Source organism: Musca vetustissima, unplaced genomic scaffold (assembly GCF_032173495.1).
Source record: "Musca vetustissima isolate MV318-11 ecotype Yass unplaced genomic scaffold, APGP_CSIRO_Mvet_v1 utg119104, whole genome shotgun sequence".
In the NCBI taxonomy this organism is placed as follows: Eukaryota; Metazoa; Arthropoda; class Insecta; order Diptera; family Muscidae; genus Musca; species Musca vetustissima.
In genome coordinates, this window is record NW_026886194.1 from 9,718 (window position 1) to 34,506 (window position 24,789).

The window sequence follows — 24,789 nt, forward strand, 5'->3', positions numbered from 1 at the left end:
CAAGGTTTTACAAATGTCCAAGATAATCTCAAGTTTGGTAACAACGTGTCTACTAACAACTTTTGCCACTTAGCAAATTCAATAAGGAAAATTGTATAATTTGTTACCTAGTAAATGACTTAAGTAGATCAACCTACAAGTTTACAATAGGAATATTCATTTTTTGAAGCTTCTTTTTGTTTGCCTTTGTTACTATCAGTTTAGTCGAAAGCCATTTCATATTTTTATTTATCAACACATTCAGAGTAACATTTAAACATGCTATTCTATGTTTATAACATATATGTTGTTCGTTAAACCAATTAAATTTAACGTTGAATTGTCCAATTATATAGTCAGCTATTTTTCTTTTTACATTCTGCTTCCACGCATACTTTTTAAATGCAATTTTGTAGCACTTCATTTGAAAACAAAATAAATGAAAAAAACTGTTCGACGGATTGACTAATGCTAACTTAGAGTTACTAAAATTTTTGTTGCATATAAAAATTTCGGAAGCGTCATTTTCGGTAGAACCTTTCTGCATTGACTGCAGGCATCGGCTGCACTTACTTTTCTGTACAGCGCTCTTATATACAGAGTAACCCGAAATATACCGTTGTACCTGACATTCTATATCTTTATCTTCTTCATATTCCTCTGTGTCAATTTCATCGTCATCACAAGGTTCTACTAACTGGTGGAAGCTATTCTTCATCACAACTTCCGATTCATTTGAAGCAGCTATTGGTAAATGATTACTATCGTCATCTTCACAATTTTTATTGGTGGCTGCAGCTAAGATGTCAGAAGACATTATTTTTGCCATTATATATCTAAATTCTTTAATTGATGGATGAGTGTTATTGCCAAGTGCACCCCTTACTCGTGAAAAGAAATTTTCTAAAGCATCCTGATTTATTTTGCCAGGCAAAATAAAAGCAACCTCACTATAGTCTCGGAAAATGTCTTCGCTGTGCAATATCAGACAGTGCAAAGTTTGTTTGAATCCCTCAATATATTGTACGTTGTTGACCTTTCCATTCACAACAATCGATTCAAAAAACTGTTTTGCCTTGGTTAATCTCTGAATTTTTTCGGATGCGTTTCGATAAATAGGTTGGTTATTTGGATTTCGGGAATTTACGTTTTTGACGTTCAATTCGTCGAAAATGTCATTCAAAGTTTTTATAAAAACTGCTGTGGGATATGCACTCTCCGGTATAAGTCCGTTTTGTATACAGGTCTCTATGGCGGCTGATACGGTATTACTTAAAACTTGAGTTGCCCTTCGCACACTCATTTTGTCCCACAGCGCTGGCTCAATATGTTTGGGTGTTAGTTTTGGACACATTTTAAAATTAGCATTTTTTGAATCAATGTCGAACATTTTTTTAACATAGCGAAATTGAATTATGTCCTTATTGTTGTCTATAAATCCATATTTTATAAAATTATTCCTTACTGATTTTATTAAGTGGCAATAGTCGTACATACAGTATATTTTATTAAAACAAAAAAAGGGTTCTTGTCTTGATGTCATCAAGTGACCATATAACGAAACGTTTGTAGGACCTTGATCGCACACTAAAGCACGAACATCCAACCCAATATCCATAGCAACTTGCAAGTTTTCTTCTAAAATAGACTTTAAATGCGTCCTTGCCATGTTTTTCGATACTGGATAAGAGCTTAAGCAATATTTCCAGTTCGAACATATTCCTTTCAACATGAAAACAAGGCATCTATGGGCCAATTTATTTGTCCTTCTCCCATTACTGTAATCTGCAAACCCATCAACAACATCAGCGGAATTGTTGTATTCTAAGCCCGTTTTAATATCCACTTCATCATGGACCATGAAGCATATCCGTTCTTTTTTAGACATTTTTGCAACTTGTGCTCTCAAATTTGTTATGACATCGTGGTCCATGCCTGGGTTTACTGCTCGTACAGGGCGCCATCGTCCTAAAGATTTATGGTTTGGCAAATTAAATTTCAACGATTCTCTTATAAATTTGTAACAGGACGGACTTCTAAAATATATATTTTGTGCTACGTCTTTTTCCTCTTGTGAATACTTTTTACTGTTATCGGTACCCATACGTGCCAATGTCAATGCTTGTGTCGATACGTTCTTGTTTGGAACTATACACCTGCTTGTGAAATTGCATAATTCATCTTTGAGTTTTGCAATCTCACAAGCGAGGGTATTTCGTTCCTTAACAAGAATGTCGATTCTATCTTTATATTGGTTTTCATTTACAATGTGTCCCTGAATTGTCTGTTTCAAATCTGTGTTTTCATTATTTTTCATTGTTATAGAATGTTTGAGTATTTCAATTTCGAGTCTAAGGTTTTCTATTTCATTTTTGCACCCACCATTACACTCATTGGATTTATATTTGCCAACAGCATTTGTGCCACAATGATCTCTGCAGAAATTGAAAGGTGGACATATTGTTTAGTAATATACAATGAATATTAATATAATAAAATATAAGTATGAAATATCGAATTTAATAATACCTAAAGTTGAAGAGTGGAGAGTTATGAAATATAGATAGTTATCAATGTTGTTTTACAAAAATTTAAATTTGTGTATTTTGAAGGATTTGAAAATCGATCCTACAATTTAGTGAAGAATATGAGTTCGTTCTTGTTGTAAAGTGATCGTACATGGCGTAAAAATGATGAAAAATAAAGAATTAACTTGTCTTACATTGGATTCAATGGAAGTGTCTTCTTTCTACTGTAAGTTTTTTCGCAATCAATCACACGTATTGAATCCATATTTTCAATTGACCCCGTAAGAATAATAGTTTCTGCAACATCTTCCATCCCCTTTGCTTCGGGAACAATACCCGTGTTCTTTACTGTATCGGGTTTAATACAAATATCACGTTGTAGGTTCTGATCATCTTCTGGTTTAGCAACTAAAAAACAAATATACAATGTGGTTCGTTTATTTTATACTTTCCGTACACATATCATTGAATTCGCTAAAATTTCCAATATATATATATATATATATATGTACAAAATGTGAAGAAACAAGCAGGTCATTCAAGCACATCATGACCATAAATGCAAACGGACGTAACTACAGAACAAATCGAAATTGACTGAGGTCACCTTGGACAATTTGAATTTACCGAAATTGAATTCGAAATCACCAACGGAGTAATTGGCAATCAATCACGTACGAAGATAGTTCGAGTACCGCCGGTGTTGAGGCGGAAATTAAATCGTTCTTCGAAATGGAATTGCCTGCGGAGATTATACCCGATTCGGAGATTATACCCTTGCTGACGAATTATTAACTTATAAAATATTTGGAGGTAAGGGCGTCCCTTTAGAATTCTCTCAAGCTGTCTTTGGCTTATCCTCCCTCTCTCTCTCCATAGAACACCAAAAGCCTGACCCCCCAATATGGAAACGAAGTTACGTTACAACATGGAAACTGGCTAACAACACATGTAGGACTACATCAAACTTGATAAGAAAATCATTGAAAACTCCTTGGAATACTTGGATCATCAACAGACCAAAAATGGTTCATTTACGGCAAAATCTCAAGGCTTCTTCTATGTGGCAGAAGCCAATCACGTGTCCCTCACATGTTCGGTCCTATTGACCCTGGAAAATAAGACCTATGCTGAGAAATATTCTCAAGAAATCACAAATGATTTGGAGTTCATTAACGAGAATTCGGAGAAATCTGAATCCCTTCATGCCCAGGCAATTGTCACCTATACCCTGGATAGGGCCACCACGCCATGGCCCCAGAGAAGTTGCCAAATTGAATTCTTTGGTCAAAACTGGTGGTGATCGTAAATGGTGGTCGAGCTCGGATAGACCTCTGACGCTTAGATTGTGGCTTTACAGCAGTGATGTGGAAATTAGCTGATATGCCCTGCAAACCACGAAATTCATTCCCATAATTAGATGGCTCATTGCCCAACGTAATAGCTATGGTGGTTTTGACTCCACCCAGGATACTGTGGTGGGTCTACAGGCTCTCATAAAATTTGACAAATTGGCTGACTATGAACCGCCAAAAAATGGTCGTGGACATAGCCTCCAAGGGTGCCGACAAGGAGAAACAGGAGACCCTCAAGCTCACCAAGGAAAATGATATTCTCTATCAAAATGTGGAGTTAAGTCCAAGGACGAGGAACTTCGATCCCTGGACGTAATCAATTTTTTCTTCTATACGAGGCGTAGATTTTTTAAAATATTTTTGAAGGACTACACAAGGCGTGCTTTTGTTTAAAATATTTTTGAAGGACTACACAAGGCGTGGATTTGTTTAAAATATTTTTGAAGGACTACACAAGGCGTGCTTTTGTTTAAAATATTTTTGAAGGACTACACAAGGCGTGCTTTTGTTTAAAATATTTTTGAAGGACTACACAAGGCGTGGATTTGTTTAAAATATTTTTGAAGGACTACACAAGCCGTGCTTTTGTTTAAAATATTCTTGAAGGACTACACAAGGCGTGGATTTGTTTAAAATATTTTTGGTAGACAGCGGCTGTAATTTTTTTAATATTTTTGGAAGCCTCTACAGAGGCTAGGATTTTTTAAAATATTTTTTGGAAGCCTCTACAGAGGCTATGATTTTTTAAAATATTTTTGGAAGCCTCTTAAGAGGCTGGGGTTTTATAAAATATTTTTGGAAGCCTCTACAGAGGCTGGGAATTTTATTAAATATTTTATAGTTATAGTTGTAGGCCTCGAAAATGTTTTTAAGGTCTACAAGACGTGGATTTTTAAAAAAATGATGCCTACAAGGCGTGACGAAATTTATTATTTTTTAAAAAGTTTTACACAATTTTCTTCCTTCGCCCTCAAAGTGAAATCATGTCCACGTCCATACAAAGATTATACTTATATACAATAAAATGGGGTTTACATGTACTTACTAGGTCTTGCGTATTTGGTCAATTTTTTCGATCCAATACAGGATGGATCGAAATGTCTCTGGCATAGACGAGATCCGGGCCCAATGGAAGCACTATCAACACCTAGAATTCTACACCAATGACCTTTTTCTGCTTCGTTTTTGGGAAAACCAAAACTTTTTTCTTGACTTCGACACCAAAAAATACGCCGTTTATTCATTGTATTCTTTATATTTATTATCAGAAAAAATTTAAACACAAACTCCTTTTTCTATTAATTTTCACACGAGAATAAAAATACAATTGCCTACATTTTTCTGTCAACATATAAAATTTTTCTTCAGATTAATTCGTTTTTATAGGTATTTTATAGGTATAAAGTGTAAAATACTACATAATTCAATTTGAAGTAATGACAAAAAAATAAAACAATTAAATATTCATGTTGAAAACTTTATTCATAATTTGCGGTAGAGTTACATATTCATATTTTGCTTATACACATAATCTTGTCATCTCCCTCAAATCTGCAAATCCATGAATGAATGAATGAATAAATCCATGAACATCTTATCTGTGTAGCTGTTTATATTCATAGGTCAGTATGCACCGCAGATAATCGCGTTTTTAATCCATCTAAAATAAAAGTGAAGTAGTAATAAAGTCATTCCTTCAGTAAGAGATGCTAATAATTTGGAAATTTATATCAAAACGCATTTTAGTGAAAAAAGATGTTGTTACCGACATACCGTTTATTTCGAATGTAATCCAATTCATCCACATCTTTATTTCATTGATGAGGATACGTACTAATTGTGCCATGATGGGTTATGCCATATATGATGAAAAAATAAATATGATCGAACGTTATCATTGTTGGCTTTTCGGTTAAATTTTATCTCAATACTTTTGAACAATTCCAGGGAAAGAAACCAATAGGTGATATAAATCTGTCATTGTCAGTATGATTCTTCTCAACGCTGATTGAATGCTCATATCAAATTCGCAGGAATATAATATACAGGAATGGTTTGGAAAATCCTTATTGTATTGTTCGTGTTGAATGTGTCAGTCTTTATTTTCATTTGGCAAATTTATTTGCGTGGACAAGAGAGATGAAGTTCTGCCATTCCCTTCAACTCTTAGCCATTCAAACTACAAAATTGAGGCAATTGACGTTGCCTAATATAAATCATGAGAAGTAAAGATTATTTGATTAAGCATCATTCATAATTAAACATGAACAATAATTCCATTTCATGTACATAACCTTAATGTTGTTATATAGTAATGTTTATGCTCGGTCGTTTAACAAGGACTTGTAAAACCGCCGTCACCCTTAAAAAGTCCATCTTTAATGTCTGTATTTTTACATGTCATAATAGAGCTTTTTTTATTCAACAAAACGGCAACAATGTTTTGAGAACAATTATAACATTGCACTCAATTGTAGGAACCATCTTTTTTCCTGAGAGAGCTTTGAAAAATGCAATTTTTCAGTCGACTTCAACACCATCTATATAGAAAAATATATTTTTTTTTGGAAAATGCATTTTGTCCAGTCTTTACTATTTCAGGTCTTTGATTGATACGTAAGCAATTTCCAACAGATAGCTTTCCCTCTGTTGTTACGATATCATAACAACAGAGAGAACAATATTAAACGTTTTTAATGCTATATCTTAAGCTTATAAAATGAAAATACATATTTTGAGTGCAGGCCCCTAATTTTATTTACATTTTATTCATTCATTTTCGCATATTGGCGTTTTTATTCTTAACATACCTCTGTTAACCTTGATTCCCCCTGGATATTTTTTCATAAACTATTTTGCCAAAATGCATTTTGTCGAGTCTTTACGGTTTCTATGTCTTTGTTTACGGTTTCTATGTCTTTGGATAGGACAATTGATACGTAGACAATTTCCAATAGATGGCTTTTCCTCTGTTGTTACGATATCATAACAACAGAGCAAACAATATTAAACGTTTTTAGTGCTGTAGCGTAAGCTTATAAAATAAAAACATATATTTTGAGTGCAGATTTATGGATTTTATTCACATTTTATACACATATAATCGCGTATTTGCGATTTTATTGTTAACATGCCTCTGGTATGCCTGATTCCCCCTGGATATTGTTTCATAAACTATTTTGTCAAAAATGCATTTTGTCGAGTCTTTACGGTTTCTATGTCTTTGAGACTAATGAATGTATAGACGACGAAATGCTCTCACCAGTCCTCTCTGAATTGAGTCTGCTGAATGCGCTACTCAATTTTAAATGCTGATTTACTTAAATGTTTGAACCTTTTATTTTGGAATGGAATCAGATACGATATCATAACAACAGAGAGAACAATATTAAACGTTTGTAATGCTATATCTTAAGCTTATTAAATAAAAAATTATATTATGCGTGCAGATCTCTGATTTTATTTACATTTTATAAACACATTATCGCGTATTGGCGTTTTTATTCTTAACATGCCTCTGTTATACCTAATTCCCCCTGGATATTTTTTCATAAACTATTTTGTCAAAATGCATTTTGTCGAGTCTTTACGGTTTCTATGTCTTTGTTTACGGTTTCTATGGCTTTGTTTGAATATAGTTAGTTTTAAGCAAAAACTATATCCTCAGATAAAAACATTAAAGAAAAATAGTCCATTTTCCCCAAAAAACGTCTTTAAAAATTTTTGAGTTTTTTGTTTTGAGTCACTTGACCGCGCATTTTTTGAGTATTTCGTCGTCTATACATTCATTAGTCTATGGATATGGTGCCATAACATAATGTTAAATTTTGAGTGAAATGATTTTTATATTCTCTGAAATGCACTGGAATTTTGACAAACAGGAAATTTTGAGGTGACAAATATGACAAATATTCTCACCCAGTTGAGCATTTTCTTAAAAAAAAAGTATATTTATGAAGCAAATTTTCTAAATATTTACAATTTGAAAAAAGTACAATCGAAAAAAAGGGTGAACAAAAATGAGAACAGAATGAGCTGCAGTAATGATAATAGTAGTCTTCAAAAATTGCCGACTAAACCGCTGTTTGATATTTCTTTGGGCATTTCTATGTATATATCGTCCAATGAATCATCTCTTATCAAATATATCCTTGCTGATAAAATGAAAAAATATACTTTTGGAGTGGTTTTTATACTGCTGGATAAAGACAAGAACCAATATGCTAGATTAAAAGTGATGTCTAAAATCAAATTTAGTTGTGTTTATTTTCTTATCCAGATGGATGTTAGGTACTAATATTAAGATGTGAAATACATATTACCTATTTTTTTTTCAAAAATATTGACCGATATATACTCCATGTTCGTTGTTTGGAACAAATCGAATATTTCCTTCGAGAGTAGATATTGGGTCTGTTTCAGGTTTTCGACTTTAACATTGACAATGTTAATATACATTGGAGGGTATTGGGAATTGTTTGCAATTCCTCGAAATAACTTGGTTAAAATTTGGCGTTTTGGGTTCCTAATGTATAGAAAATTTCAATAAAAAAGGATTAATATAGATCCAAGTTCATGGTAGCCCCCATACAATTCTACCCCCAATCTTCGGTATTTTTGCCATGTTTTTAATCGGAATTTATTGTAATTTCATTTTCTCCTGAAAGATCATCGTGGGGGATATATAAAGTTCGCTCCGGCCGAACTTAAGCACTTTTTAAACTTTTTATACCCTCCACCCTCCACCATGCATAAGTTGTCGTTTACCTGCAGGCAGGTCAATTTCGAAGATGGGCTATATCGGTCCAGATTTAGACATTGAGGTTCTTGAGTGCGTTTTTCAACTGAATTCGCTGTAATTTGGTTTCTCGCTAAAAATTGTAAATATAGGTGCACTTTTTTGGTAGCTCTTATAAAACGATATCCCCAATTTTCAGTACTTTGGGGGCTTTGAGCGCATTTTTCGACAGAGCTGGCTGTAATTTAGTACTTTGTGCCTATTGGGAAGCAAATCTCTCCACAAAAAATTATAAATATAGGTCAATTTATTTGGGTAGCCTACATGTACGGGTACCCTCCAATTTTCTGTATTTTTCTTGAACGCGTTTTTCAACCGAATTCGCTGTAATTTGGTAACAAATCTCCCTACCAAAAATTATTAATATTGGCCCCTTTTAGGGGTAGTCCCCATGTAACCTCCTAACCGCCATCTTTTGTAATTAACCCTTCTTCTAACGAAACTCCAACCTAACGATGATGAAATACAACGGTCAGCATTTAGGCATCTCTCCAATATAATGATATCTCCTGAAGGAAAGTATTGAGATAAAATATTGGGTTCGAAATTGAGTTATATCGGTCATTAATTAGGCATATCCCCTAATATAATCATCACTCCCAATTCCTAGCTTTCTAATCAATATTGGTCCCCCTTTGGGCAAATCCTCATATAAGTTTGCACTCTAAATTGCAGTCTTTTGAGAATTTTATACATATGTTCCACTCGCTTTTTTCACTTGCTTCTTTATAATATAGAAAACTTTTACAAGTATATGTCTACGAGACGGGCGGTTTTTTACCATTGTGTGCGATTTGGGGGTATCGCCGTTTCTAGGATCTAATCGTCCGTTTGAGCAGTATTCGATTTGGGGGTATCGCCGTTTCTAGGATCTAATCGTCCGTTTGAGCAGTATTTGATAAACCAACGCCGTTGTAAAAAGAATTCGTCTACTATGTCTGTATCTTGACAAATTCAAATAAAGCTTTTCATTTTTGAAAAAATGGCAAGCATTTGTTGAGACAATTTATAACATTACACTCAATGTTGGGAGCCATATTTTTTTCTGAGAGAGCTTTCAAAATCTGCATTTTTTCCAGTCGACTTCAACACCATCTATATCGAAAAAATCTGGTGGCAGGTCCTCCTCCAGCTATTCCACTTTCTATTAGAATAGAAGGATAGGGCCATACACCATATGAACGAGATTTTGTTATATTTTTTCGTTTACCTCAATAAAACACGTGACAAGGTAAGCGAAAACCTAACACAGAGCCATCTTGTAATTTTTTAAGCCCGTAGGCGTGATTAACACTTTAAATGCGTCTTTCTTGTGAGCCGTCCGAAGACGAACTGCTGATTTTATTTAATTATCGTGTAGTGGCGTTTTTATTCTTAAAATACCTCTGTTACGCCTGATTCCACCGGGATATGTTTTCATAAACGATTTTGTCGAAATGCATTTTATCGAGTCATAACTATTATGTCTTCGGCAAAGTCATACAAGTGCAAAGATCAGGGCACCTTTAAGTATACCGATCGTCATATCTCGACTAGCTGAGTCGATCTAGACATGTGTGTCCGTATCGTCCGTCTGACCATTATAATTTGCAAACACGACACAGGCCACAGTTATGGACCAATCTTCACGAAATTTTGCATGTAGGATGGGTTCGGTCCAATGAAGACCCCTATTGTTTTTGGTAAAGATCGGTTAATATTTAGGGGATGAAATGGACCAAATACAAAATTTTTGTCGGTTTTTCTGGTCGCTCCAGAGGCTGCAATTATTGCCCAAACATCTCGAATTTTTACATGGAGAAGGGGATTGGGTCAAAAAATAAGCATGCCTGTTTTGGACCCTGACTTTTGTGTGAAAAATGAAAAAAAGTTGTATTGTATGGCGTATATATTTACAGTATATCCAAGAGGAGTGGTTGGCCTTTAAATTGATACAAATTATATTGTCGTATGTACTCGGATGTGGGAGTTACATTTAAATATTTACAAGTGCTTACATATTCAGATATTATTTAGTAAAACATTACCACACTAGAGGGCGGAAATATAGCGCTCATCGCTTTGAAATGTTCCATGAGGTTCCAGTTATGGCCAAGGACAACGCCTATAATTTTCGGTAACGATCAGATAATAATTTTGGGAAGAAGTGGACCGAAAACTAAACTTTTTTGGATTTTTTCGAATATTACAACACAACCCAGGTTGAAGAGAATATGGACAAGTAATTTGAAGGACTGTATTGAATATTAGTAATATTCGGAAAATATGTCAGTGTAAGGAAGAGGTGCTGTATACGTCTAATCGAGCAAGAGGGTGCAACTATCACGAAATAATAAAAATCCGCAGAATGTTAGAGTTCCGTGGTAGTTGTGTAGGGTATCGTATGGTCGGCCCCGTCCGACTATACTGCTCCGCTCACTGTTTTGAACTACATTTAACAAACAAAATAATCAATGTACTTTTTTGTATTTGTACACGATCTATCTCCCCACAGCACACAAAAGATTAACATCAAAAACCGTGAACTCTTACTCTATTTCGAACAGTTTGACTCTCACTCTTTTTCTTCAAAAGGAGTACTCGTGAGCACTCCCAAACAAAATAAAAGAGTGGAGAGTATACTCCTTAAAAAACTCGTACTCTTTACGTACCCCCACTCGGGAGTATTTTTCACTCGCGAGTAAAATCGAGCAAATCGGAGCTCAGGTAAAGATACGACAATTGATACGTCGCCAAATGTTGTTGTTATGATATCGTAACATAAGAGCCATCAACAGAACAAGCTATGTGAAGCGTTTCCAAGTGCTATATCACATTTAGAGTATGTCAAGAATCAGTTTACACATTGAATAAATAACACTTTTTTAATTTTGTTAGTAATAAACCATATATATGTCTTCAATATTACATAAATTTGCCTATGGCACAATTATAAAAGGTAACAGCAAATCCCAGCTGATTTGATTCCAACGTAATACTAGTGTTAATATAAATTTGTCAAATTATGTTTTTAAAAATCAACCAACAGGAAAATTTGGAACGCATACAATTTTAAATTGTTCTTTATTAAATGTGCTCCCGTATTCAATTTAATCAATCTGCCTTCTGGGAAAGTTTGGGGAAGCAAATCTTTCTTCATGGAATACCTTGCCAGTCCCTGCATTTTCATATGTGTTACACATATATGTTGCAATGGCTGAAATATAAATTTGATAGAGTTTCTTTCATGTTTTTCAAATTTTATATTGAGGATTCGAAAATATTTAATTTTCAAAATAAATATAATTTGTTTGTTTGTTTACATTTTTCTGTCAATGTGATGTTGACACTAGTAAAACTTACAACAAATTTCCATGTGGTTGTTGTATCGTTTGTTGTACAACAACATTTGCTGTTACTTCTATTATTATACCATGAAATTGGCCTTTGAAAGCATTCAATTTTCAAAATTTAAATTAAAATATCTTCCTCCCTTCAGTGGGATAAATTGCTAAACCATTTATATTTACAAATACAGTATTTTTCGGTTAATTGACCCTACGGTTAATTAGATTCCACGCTTAATTGAACCACATGATGGGGCAAAAAGTATTTCATAGGAAAATACATGTAAATTTTCTCGGATAATTAAACCCTGTTAATTGATTTCCCCGCTTAATTGATTCAAAATGCATGCCATTAAAATTAAATTTCCTTTTACTCCGGTTAATTGCATAATAATCATTCATTTTGTCATTTTTTTACATACATATTTGACATAATTTGTGAAAAAGTCTAGGTGGCATCTCTACTAATTAAAAACATAAGTTTATTGCTAAGGAAAAACTTCGAGAAAGCGTAATTTGTATTTGACATTGAATTTTTTTTTTAAATCATTAGTACTTCCAATTATACGTGATTACTGTAATTGAACAAACTATTCAATTAAGCGGGTTCGGATAATTGGTTCCTCGGTTAATTGAACGAAAATTTGTGCAAATTTTGATGTGCAATTAACCGAAAAATACTGTATATAATTATTCCCTTAACACTAGATTGCCGAAGGCAGTCATTTTGACCGTTTTTCAATTTCAAGTACAAAAACAATTGTGTATATTATGACCCAGCTTTTTAAAATTTGGTGACTTTTTGTACCACATAGAACTACGTTTATTAATCACAGTAGCTTCTTCCTCCCCTCTTTCATTCCCCATATTCACATGTGCTATACCTATATCGCCTAAAAGCGGTCATTTTGACCTTTTGTGAAATATTAAATAATCAAACTATGTTTATTATTGTATAAAGTACATTTCTTATATGACCAGATCAGTACAACAACATCGAAACCCGTTTGCCACTCTAGAAACACAAACGTACATACAAATCGGGAAAAATAAATTTTATATATCCAGTCGATTTCACTCTTAGAGTAAAGACTTCCTATTTTTCGAACATTTTGTCCGCGCTCTTATTTTTCAAAAGGGGAAACTCGAGAGCCCTACCACCAAAAACAAATAATAACATCGTTTTGTATGATTGTAAATAATGTAAAAAATATTAAAAAATAAGTTTAAAAAATATTCTTTACACAATAAAAATTCTTTCAGAATGAAGTCATTATAGGTATATAAAAAATTCCCGTCTTTCTAGTGTTAAATATGGATATGTTCCTACTTGTTGGAAGAAGTCTTATATAATACCCTTACACAAGTCTGGTAGTCTAACAAATGTCTCGAATTATAGAGGAATTGCAAAATTAAGTGCTATTCCAAAATTGTTCGAAAAGTTAATTAAGACCGTTATTTCACACAGAATTCAACCCTTGTTAAGTCCATATCAACATGGTTTTCGTAGTGGTCTTTCAACTATTACCAATCTTATACACTTTACTTCTACTGTGATAAATGGATTTGTTCAGCGTAAACAAACTGATACAATTTATACAGACTTTAGTAAAGCTTTTGATAGGGTTAACCATAAACTTCTACTTTATAAATTAAATCATATTGGCTTTAGCATAAATTTGGTAAATTGGATTTCATCGTACTTACAAAATAGTACACAGCTAGTTTTGTTTGAGGGATGTCTTTCAAAATCGATTAATGTTCCATCAGGTGTTCCGCAAGGAAGTCACCTAGGTCCGATTCTGTTTCTATTGTTTGTAAATGATTTGCCAAATTCTGTATCGCATTCCAAATTGTTAATGTATGCAGACGATGTCAAGTTGTTCATTACCCATCATTCTGAAAAGCAAGCTGATTTACTCCAGCATGATTTAAATAGCCTATTTCGATGGTGCAGCCTAAATTGTATGGACTTGAATTTATATAAATGTAAACATATGTGTTTTTCTAGAAATTCTTTCTCGATAAGACATTACTATATTAATGGTTCGGTTTTATCAACTGTGGATTCTTTCGTTGATCTTGGTATTCTAATGGATCCAAAATTAAATTTTAACAATCATGTTATATCTATGGTAAATAAAGCCTATGGTGTCTTAGGATTTATAAAACGGTGGGCCAAAGAATTCTTGGATCCATATATAACGAAACAACTATTTACGTCTCTTGTTAGACCTATTTTAGAATATGGTTCTGTTGAATGGGATCCCCAATATGCAATATATTCCGATAAAATCGAATCCGTGCAGAAACAATTTTTACTTTTTGCACTGAGAGGATTACATTGGAATAGTAGTTTTCTGTTGCCATCTTATGCTAGAAGGTTAAAATTAATTCGTTTGCCTACATTGAAAAGTAGACGTATTATGTTGAATACTATGATGGTACTAAAAATATTAAATGATAATATACCTTCGGATTTCCTAATTTTGTTCTATTAGAATAAATGTTCCTGTCCGATCTAGTAGACACTATCAACTGTTATATGTAGACTTCCACCGCACGAATTACTCTATGGGAGATCCTCTTAGTAAAATGTGTATTGACTTTAACTCTGTATACTCTAATGTAGATTTTTGCTTGAGCGTAGAACAAATAAAATCTAATATTAGTCGCCCCCTCGGTCGGCAGGGGTGGGAATGAGAGGCGTGGGAACGTCGAAAAAAAGAGACTACCTTCTGTAATTATCCCATGACCTAAAACAAAATAATCTATTATAAAAATTTCAATCCGGATTTGGAAAAAACTGTTCGTGCGAAACAATATTTAACTATCGTTGGAAACGTATTTGGTAAAAATAAAAAAATTATTGGCTAAATGTCTAGACTTCAAACGTGCATTTGAAATGGTGGACAAAAATATCCTATTAAATAAACTTTACGCTATTGGAGTGCGGAATGTCGAACTAGAGTGGTTTAAATCATATCTATCCGCAAGAACACAGGTTACGAAAGTAAATGGAATAATATCTAGACCTAACCACAACGATTATGGTGGGCCCCAAGGATCGATCCTGGGTGCTATTTTAATTTACATAAATGATATGCCGAATATCCTGAAAAATAGTGAAATAGTCCTATACGCTCATGACACTTTGATATACCCAGAAGGAGATTCAGATGAAGAATGTCACGACAATCTAGCTTACTACATTGGAAATATGAATAAATGGCTAAAAATAAACATGCTAAAGCTAAACGACAAAAAACAAAAATTTTGGAATTAAATGTAATTAAACCTTTAAATTTTGTAATTAATGGTAAAAAGTAGACAGGAATGCCTATTTCTGATTGGCTGTTATGTTGATTTTGAAGTATTGCCATATAATTTTGCTATATTTACTAGATTTGCGTTCCCGATCTTTTCAAATTATTTTGTACTCTGAGAGCGATTTTGAAATGTTTCTCTTTTACTAGATTTACTATTAAAAAGTACTGAAGTACATGGTCTGCAGGTATGGTCCGTGTGACGAATTTTTAGGTTTTCGACTGTCAAAAAGTTGTAAACGCCGAAAACGTCATATACTTGTATAAAATGTAATAAATGTAGTAAACGTCATTTGTATCAATATTATCAGCATATACAGTTATGCCATGTACAGACGAGCGTTGTTCGCTCTCTCATTCGTTGTTCGACCCTTAATTATGAAGTAATTACTTAGTTCCCCATACAAAATTGTCTGAGCGAACACCGACTTTTGTACGTTGTTCAATTCAAATCACTCTCTGAATAACCAAGAAATGTGTCCCATCCCTAACAATTGAGAGTATTTATCGAAAATAAATTAATTTTGACAGCATGAAAATATCTATAAAATTTTCAAACTTTTTCAGTAAAATTACAAATGATGAATGAAAAGTAAAAAATTGTCTAGTTTTTATATATGCAGCAGGATGTACATTTTGTTATCTACATAATGCAATATGCATTTCTTTTCCCTTGGTTCTAATTAGCGTACAAAACAAGAAACAAATGTGGGGCAACTCAAACAAAAAATTCTCCAAATTTTTATATGCGACAGTATGTGACATTTGAATTGAGAAAATATAAAAATGTATGAAAACAACAATATTACAGAAAAAAAATGGAAAACATTAATGAAAAGTAAATAGATATGGGTTCATACTATAGTCAGGAGAAAGAGAATTATCTTTTCTCTTTAGATCCCTGTGTAATTCACTAAAGCATGTTACATTTTTGTTGTAAAACAAGAAACAGAAAGTTTGAAATAAAAAACTCTGATGACATGAATTATGAATAGTGTTGTATGAACGGGTTAATTCATGTACGTAATTCTGAGAGCGAACTACGTTGTTCGAATGCTCGTCAGAACATGGTATTATTTTCAAGAATATATATTATTTTTACATGTATCTGACTATTCCTTACTAGAACTGATAAAAATTTCTATTTTTTTTTTTGTTTGAGGAGAAAATTTTGAAATTTTATATGGATTTGAGTAAAGCATGCGTAATTTCCAAATTGATTAATGGAAATAGCTATTTTGTCAAAAACTTAATGGTTTTGGGTAGGTTTCCGACGTTTCTGACGTATGTATTATACGTCGGAAATGTATGTCATTTACGTCACTTTTTCTGACAGGCCATCTCTGATGGTCTGTATGTTTGTTTACGTTTTGTACAAATATTACACCATGGCATGAATTAAATGTCATATCCAATTACATTCACATTTGGTGTAAACATATCATTAACCTTGGTCAATGTGTTTCTATTGTGAATGGACAGTCAATCAGCTGTTACGTACATATGATTCAATGCGATTTTTGTTTTTGTTTAAATTTTTAATATTTTGTAGGAATCGTTTGAAGCCGGTGTATAGTTTTCACCAATGTTATTACTTAAAAGATCGAAATTTTTAAATTATGCAACTCAAATATTCATTCAAAGATATAACTCTACAGAAGTAAGAGTACGATTTGCACCTAGTCCAACTGGTATGTTCTTGCGGGCATGATTGTTTTTCTGTTATGTGATTTAACATTTTACATTTTTTCTGCAGGATATTTGCATTTGGGAGGACTTCGAACTGCTTTGTATAATTATTTGTATGCCAAGCATAACAATGGCCGTTTCCTGTTGCGGATTGAGGATACAGATCAAACACGTCTCGTGCCTGGAGCCATGGAACGTTTAATCGAAGATTTGCAATGGTCTGGCATAGAAATTGATGAAGGACCCGGTTCAAAGGCGCCGGGTAACTATGGCCCTTATATACAAAGTCAACGTACCAAAATATATTTGTAAGATTGATGTTTTTATTGGGGGATCTTCTGTTTTAAAACACATTTTCTTTTTTTAGAGACCATGTTCAAGTTTTGCTTGACAATGGTTCGGCTTATCGTTGTTTTTGTACAGAACGAAGATTGGATTTGCTGCGAAAGGAGGCTTTACGTACTAGACAAGTACCAAAATATGATAATAAATGTCGTCATCTTACACAAGACCAGATTGATGAGCATTTAGCTAAATCGACACCGTATTGTATTCGTTTTAAGCTAAACGATTATGAGGAGCCGCTTAATGATTTAATTTATGGCCCAGTACATCACAATGTTAGTCAAAATGAAGGAGATCCAGTTATTGTGAAATCTGATCAATTCCCAACCTACCACTTTGCCAATGTTGTCGATGATCATCTAATGAAAATCTCACATGTCTTTCGTGGTGTTGAATGGCAAATATCGACAACAAAACATTTACTTTTGTATAGGTAAGAAAGTGGTCCAGGTGATGTAGTTCATAATTGGATTTATTTGAAAAACTTATTATTTCAGAGCCTTTGGTTGGCAACCACCAGAATTTGGTCATTTACCACTTCTGGTTAATGTAGACGGGACTAAATTAAGTAAACGCCAAGGTGATATAGGTATTCAAAATTTCAGGTAATTACACAATGGTTTTGGATATTAATTAATTGGGTAAAAAATAAATAAAAATAATTTTAAATTATATTGTTTTTTATTTAATTTATCTTACAGAGATAAAGGCTACTTTCCAATAGCCTTGTTAAATTATGTTGTCTCAGCTGGTGGTGGTTTTCCTCATGAACAATTTTCGAAACCAAAAGTTTATACATTATCAGAACTTTCGGAAATGGTAAGTGGAATTGGTTTTTTTGTTGTTCTTCTCGAGATATTAACAAATGTCATTAAATTTAGTTCGACATTGAAAAAGTCAATTCTCACCCAAGCCGTCTAAATCCTGAACTTCTTGATGAATTTAATCGTTTACAAATCGAAGAATTGCTAAAGTCTGAAGACTCGGCAAATGACTTGGTGAAAATGGTACAAAATTTGGTGCAAACTACATATCCTTCGGAGTGAGTATAACATCTAAAACTGTATTTTCTACTTACAGAACATTAATGTAATATGGTGGCTCAGAGGGGATTTCTTTGTCACAAGCATACGTGAGAGAGCCTTATATGTATAGAAGATATTATATACATGTCTTAAATAGTTTTCAATGAAGTTCTTCTAGGTTATTTCTTTCAATAGAAGTTCTTCTATGTATAGAATATCAATATATGACTAATTCTACATATATGACGAATTTGAGGAATATATGAGGAATTATGAAGCAATATTCGTATCGAAGACATATAAAGAAATGGTATACAGACGTTCTTCCTTATATAGATGGTTGACTACGCATAATAGACTTATTGGATTCCATATTTGGACTATTTATTTATTAAAAATATAAAAAGTAAAAACACACATTTTGTATACCCTCCACCAAGAGGTGGATATTCAAAGTAACTGAAATCGGTGATTTTATTTTTATATGGAGTATGAAGAAACTTTCTATTTTTTTTTAACTTGTAATTTAAATTACAATTAATTATATATTACAGTAGTACAGTCCTTCTAACCACCTATATCAGGCCCCATTCCGAGAAAACCCAATAAATCCTAATTATAAAATTCTGACCCCAAAATAATTCTATATCGTTATTTTTATTTACATTTTTGTAGAAAAAATCTCGATCTTAATACAGCACATATTCGCAATATCCTCCATTGGTCATCAAAACGATTAACATTTATAAAAGATTTGACCTCGCCAAAATTGAGTTTCCTCTGGGTGAAGCCGGCAAATTTTCAACTCGATGTTATCAGTAAAGGTAAAGATATAGGATAGGAACTTGAAGCAAGTATCTTAAGAAAAGAACAAATTTGATTTCCCTTTCAGAACAACAGAACAAACTATTGGATACTCTTAGAAAGGAAGATTTTGCAAAGGATCACTTAAATACTGTCCTAAAGGATTATAGCAAACAAAATGGTATCAAATTTCCTATACTTATGAAATCTTTAAGATCTGCTTTAAGTGGTTTGAAAGTAAGTTAATTTCTAATACTAATAAATAAAAAAGATAACTTCCATTTTTTTTTTTACTTTCACAGGAAGGACCTGGTGTGGCTGAAATGATGGAAATTTTGGGTAAGAAAGTGGTATTGGAACGACTTGCAGATGCCATGGCTTATTGTGAAAAATCACCAGAGAAACGAAAAGTAACTGTCTAGTAAATTAGTTTCTCTAGGTTGTTCATATTGTTAATGTGTGAATAAAAAATTATTATGTTCTAATATGTCCTCACAAAACAAGATAGTATTCTGTTTTCCAAAAGACGTGAATTTTCACAGAAGCATTATCTTTTATTTTTTAATGAATAGGGGTTTTGTGTAACTGTTAAGCTTAAAACGATATTGTATAAAATTGTAAAAAATCAAAAGTAAAAATAAATAAGAACATAAAGTAAATGCCAATGCCATTGGGAGTTGATCATAACAAAGGGAACATGTGATTTATTTAATGCAACAATTGGCTAATTTGCTTGATAATTTTTCTCCCTCGGGAGTCAAAAGGAAATTATCCTTCCATACAGCTAAACCGTCATTGTTGGTTTTAAAGTCCACAGATAGTTTTTCCCACACCTTCTTTTTGGGATTTAATTGTTCATCAGGTTTACCACTGAAGCCCTCAAATGCTAAACGACTGCCGGGTGCAGCTGTGGCTGGGACAATGATGGGTTCCACAACAGTATGATCCGCACTGGAAACAACAAATATGTTATCACTGTGATTTATAATTTACAAACTAAATGAAATCTACTAAACTCACTTTGATGTACACAAAACCATGCCCTCAGACAAGATACCACGCATTTTGGAAGGCTTCAAATTACACAAGACAGCTACCAAACGTTGATCGAGTTCTTCAACGGTAACAAATTTAACTAAGCCACTGATGATGGTACGTGGTTGTTCTTCAGCCAAATCAATTTTCAAGACATATAAAGTATCAGCATCAGGATGACGTTGAACTTCAATAACTTTACCCACACGAATGTCCAAACGATGGGGACCATCTTCTTCAGGTGCAGCAGCATTGGCGGCATTACCACCCTTGGTTTTAGTGGGTGGAGGGTATGCGGCAGCACTCAATTTCCTAGTTAAAACGAAATAAATATCAATTCCCTCTTCTCTAAGCAGAAATTTTAACTTACTGAAGTTCTGGTGATTCGAATTCCTTGCGAATAGGTTCCAACAATTTGTTGATATATTTTTCAACGGTAGCCTTAAGATCAGCTGGATGCAATTTATTATCGGCAAAGTATTGCTCCAAGTCGGCATAATTATTGAATGTAATATCACCACCATTCTCTTCGGAACGATTGATTTCGAAGCCTTCACCTTCTTTGAACAAAGAGAACAAAACATGTTTCACAAATGACAACAGACCATTGTCGGTGATATTGCCAGGTTCACAGAAAGCCTTCTTCAACTTCTTCTTAACATTAGCGGGTGAATCGAGTAAATCGATTTTAGAATCTTCTTCGGACGATGACATTTTGCCACCAGCCAAACCGGGTACCATAGGATTCATGAAATGTATACGTTTTTCATAACCCAACTGGGGCAAGTATTTTTCTGAGAATGTAAAGATTTTCCGTTGATCGACACCACCGAATTGAGCATCAACCTTAAGGTATTCTTCATCCAAAGCCTGAAGACCGGGATAAAGGAGACCCGACAACAATGGATATTCGATTTGTTTGACAACTTCAGCACCGGCTTTTTTAGCATCGTGTTGAGTCACCACCGACGATAGTCTGTACACATCAAGGGTATATTCTTTCGAAAGTTGATAGTCGGTTCCCTTAACGAACTTTAGTTTTTCCAAAGGCACTCCAATAGAGGACAACATAGCCTTGATAACAGCTTCATAGTACTTTGTACGCAATTCCAACAAAGACCATGGTGCCTTCATGTTATCCAAGTAGGCATGCAAATCGGCAAAAAGAATTGTGACCTAAAATAAAAGAAAGAGTAAATAGAACTGAAATGGAAACACATCAAATAAAAAGATGTATTCTGATCGCATACACGTGAGGCTCTATAATGGTTCCTTTTTTAACTACTATTTCGAATAACAAATTTCGATGCTTGAAATCTTTCTTGATGTAATCCCCGAAATGGTTTAATGTAACATGTCATGGGTCCGGTACCTCTGATTAAAAATAAATATGTATATATTGTTTGCGGAATCCTTTCTTTCTGATAATAGACAAACTTCACATTCCCATGTTTTTAAGCCTTGTTAACATACATAGTTTCTTACCTTTCTAAAAATGTTTATGACTCATGTTTATACAATTATATTTGTTTTCATTAAAAATTATAAACAAATAGCTTTCTTTTATTGAGAATGGAAAAAGCTACACAAATGTGACCAGGATCATCTCTAATGCCATTTAAAAGGGTAAAGGCTATAGCCAGGATCTCGCACACGTATCAAAAAATCTGATTAAATAGGTAATTTACTATACCCAGTAAACCACCCATCACTGTGTCCACGATACGTCGCTTTACAAAACAAAACTTTTATTTTTATTATAGACTCACTTCACATCCTGCTTTCAAGAAGTCGGCAATCTTTGACATCGGCACAAAATAGGCTACATGGGGTTTACCGGTAGTGGCTGTGCCCCAGTATATTTTCAAGTCGCGTTCCTTCAATATCGTATTGAGTTTATCTTCACCCAAGACTTCTTGAAGATTACGGGTAATCAGGGTTTTCTTCTCCTCTGGACTTAGTGTCGTCATTTTGGTCAACAATTAAAGCAAAAAATGCCAGGAGTCACAAAACAAAATCTATGGAAACCGAACCGATGCAACTTTCGAAAACGTGGACAAATATTCGATGAGTGTTATGACAGCAGTGAGTAAAATGTCATATTGACATGAATAGAGAAAGGTTCATTTTGAAATGGCTCCTTTAAGTTTGACGTGTGGCATGGAACATATGTTCGCCATATGTTCGTCTAAATTATTTTTAACGTTAAATATTTTTTAAAATTCGTTAAAAAAGTTAATTTAATAAAAAATTTAAATGTTATTAATAATTAAAATGTTAAAAAACATACACTACGAATCATCGATAGCCAGGCCTTCCCGTATTAAATATCTTGATGTTCGTAACATAATTGTGGCCTCTAGATCAACCCATGGTATAATAATAAAAGGTAACAGCAAGTGTTGTTGTACAAAAAACGATACAACAACCACATGGAAATTTGTTGTTGTAAGTTCTACTAGTGTCAACTCATTTGACAGAAAAATGTAAACAAACAAACAAATTATCATCAAATTATTTTTATTTTGAAAATGGAATATTTTCGAATCCTCAAAATAAAAATTGAAAAAAATGAATGAAAATCTATCAAATTTATATTTCTATCGCTTCCACATCTTTCCTTTAATTGAGCCATTGCCATATATATGTGTAACACATATGACAATGCTGGGAATAGCGAGTAATTCCTTCAAGAAAGATTTGCTTCCTCAAACTTTCCCAGCAGGCAGATTGAGTAAATTGAATACGGGAGCACATTAATAAAGAACAATTTCAAATTGTATGCGTTCCCAATTTTCCTGTTGGGTGATTTTTAAAAACATAATTTGTCAAATTTATATTGACACTAGTATTACGTTGGAATCAAATCAGCTGGGATTTGCTGTTACCTTTTATAATAGTACCATGAGATCAACCAGTGAAAAACCGACAAAAATAATTTATTATGGCAGAAGAACATACATATGGTCTGTTCCAGTACTTTTTTGGTAGTAAAGCTAGTAAAAGGGAAACATTTCAAAAAAGCTCTCCAGAGTACAAAGATTTTGAAAAGTTCAGGAACGCAAATCTAGAAAATATGCCAAAATTAGATGGCAATATTTCAAAATAAACATAACAACCAATCAGAAGTTAGCATTCCTGTTTACCATTTTTACTCGGACAAATTTTTCTAGTAAAAAGTTTACAAAGAGAACGCCATTTTGTTTTGTGCTCTCTTAAATTTGATTCAATGTTTTACCAGTTTTGTGGGTTCGGGAACTGCTTTCGAGTAAAAAGTAGCAAAAAATGAGTGAATTCTTTTAGGTTCTGGAATATTGATTTGCATTCCAAATTTCAATTTTTAGCTCTTTTCGTTCACATGCTACGAAATTGTACAAAATGTAGTACATTTTAGTAGAAAAACCTTTTGGTGCATCTATCTACCGTCCATCAATGACTCCCAATCCAAATTTCAGAGTTCCAGCTCCACCGGTTCGCCAAATACAAATGGTAACATATTTACACCTATTTTGTACTTTTCCTTTCGTTCTAGTACGAATTTCCCAAAACACAGCCTTATCTGACACCTTGGGACTATGAGTGACCCAAAATTTCAAGGTTCTAGGTTCAGCCGTTTCGTCGGGGCATTGATGAATCGTTTAATCAATCACTACTCTTTTATAAATATAGTATAAATGGAAAATATTGACCACCACTAGAAGAAGTGGATAAATGGGTCTCACCTTAGGTAAAGATAATAGCTTGTGCAAAGTTTGGTTCAAATCGGACATATCATTCGCCGAATATTGGATTCATAAATATTGAAAATGTTGACCATTTGTGGGGCAGGTACCAGAAGGAGTGGACCAATGGGTCTCATCTTTGGACTTATTCTAGGCTTGGGCTGGTGTTGTGGTGGTGTCAGAAGGAATGGACCGATATTCCCCATCTTCGATGATGAAATTTTACGATATGCAAAGTTTGGATGAAATCGGTTACTTCCTTCGAGAGTTATCGTAGGTACCAGCCGGCCAGACAGACGGATGGACTTTAGTAAATCGACTCCAAATTTTCCGAAACGGATTATGTCCAAAGAATCATGGTGTCTAATTACTATTTCTACGACGCACGTCATGGTACAATTATAAAAGGTAACAGCAAGTCCCAGCTGATTTGATTCCAACGTAATACTAGTGTCAATATGAATTTGACAAATTATGTTTTTAAAAATCACCCAACAGGAAAATTGGGAACGCATACAATTCGAAATTGTTCTTTATTAAATGTCCTCACGAATTCATTTTACTCAATATGCCTGTTGGGAAGTTTGAGGAAGCAAATCCTTGTTCATTGAATAACTCGCAATTCCCTGCATTTTCATATGTGTTACACATATAAGTGGCAATAGATCAATTATAGGAAAGTTGTGGAAGCGATAGAAATATGAATTTGATAGATTTTCATTTAATTTTTTCAAAATTTATTTTGAGGATTCGAAAATATTTTATTTTCAAAATAAATATAATTTATTTGTTTGTTTACATTTTTCTGTCAAACGACGTTGACACTAGTATAACTTACAAAAACAAATTTCCATGTG

At 33.5% G+C, this 24,789-nt stretch overlaps 2 protein-coding genes across 2 annotated transcripts; one reads left to right on the forward strand and one right to left on the reverse strand.

The window, feature by feature from the left end:
* The first annotated feature begins 4,043 nt into the window (after positions 1-4,043).
* On the forward strand, positions 4,044-19,597 carry LOC133333701 (probable glutamate--tRNA ligase, mitochondrial). Its single transcript, XM_061541988.1, has 10 exons — positions 4,044-4,174; positions 16,957-17,003; positions 17,069-17,309; positions 17,369-17,779; positions 17,844-17,951; positions 18,048-18,165; positions 18,228-18,388; positions 19,047-19,195; positions 19,264-19,412; positions 19,478-19,597. The coding sequence occupies exons 1-10, from the start codon at positions 4,044-4,046 to the stop codon at positions 19,595-19,597; spliced, it is 1,635 nt and encodes a 544-aa protein (XP_061397972.1).
* A 282-nt stretch (positions 19,598-19,879) lies between these two features.
* Positions 19,880-22,180, reverse strand: LOC133333700 (tyrosine--tRNA ligase, cytoplasmic). Its single transcript, XM_061541987.1, has 4 exons — positions 21,980-22,180; positions 20,581-21,386; positions 20,196-20,522; positions 19,880-20,126 (listed from the first exon to the last, which is right to left on the reverse strand). The coding sequence occupies exons 1-4, from the start codon at positions 22,178-22,180 to the stop codon at positions 19,880-19,882; spliced, it is 1,581 nt and encodes a 526-aa protein (XP_061397971.1).
* Positions 22,181-24,789: the final 2,609 nt, after the last annotated feature.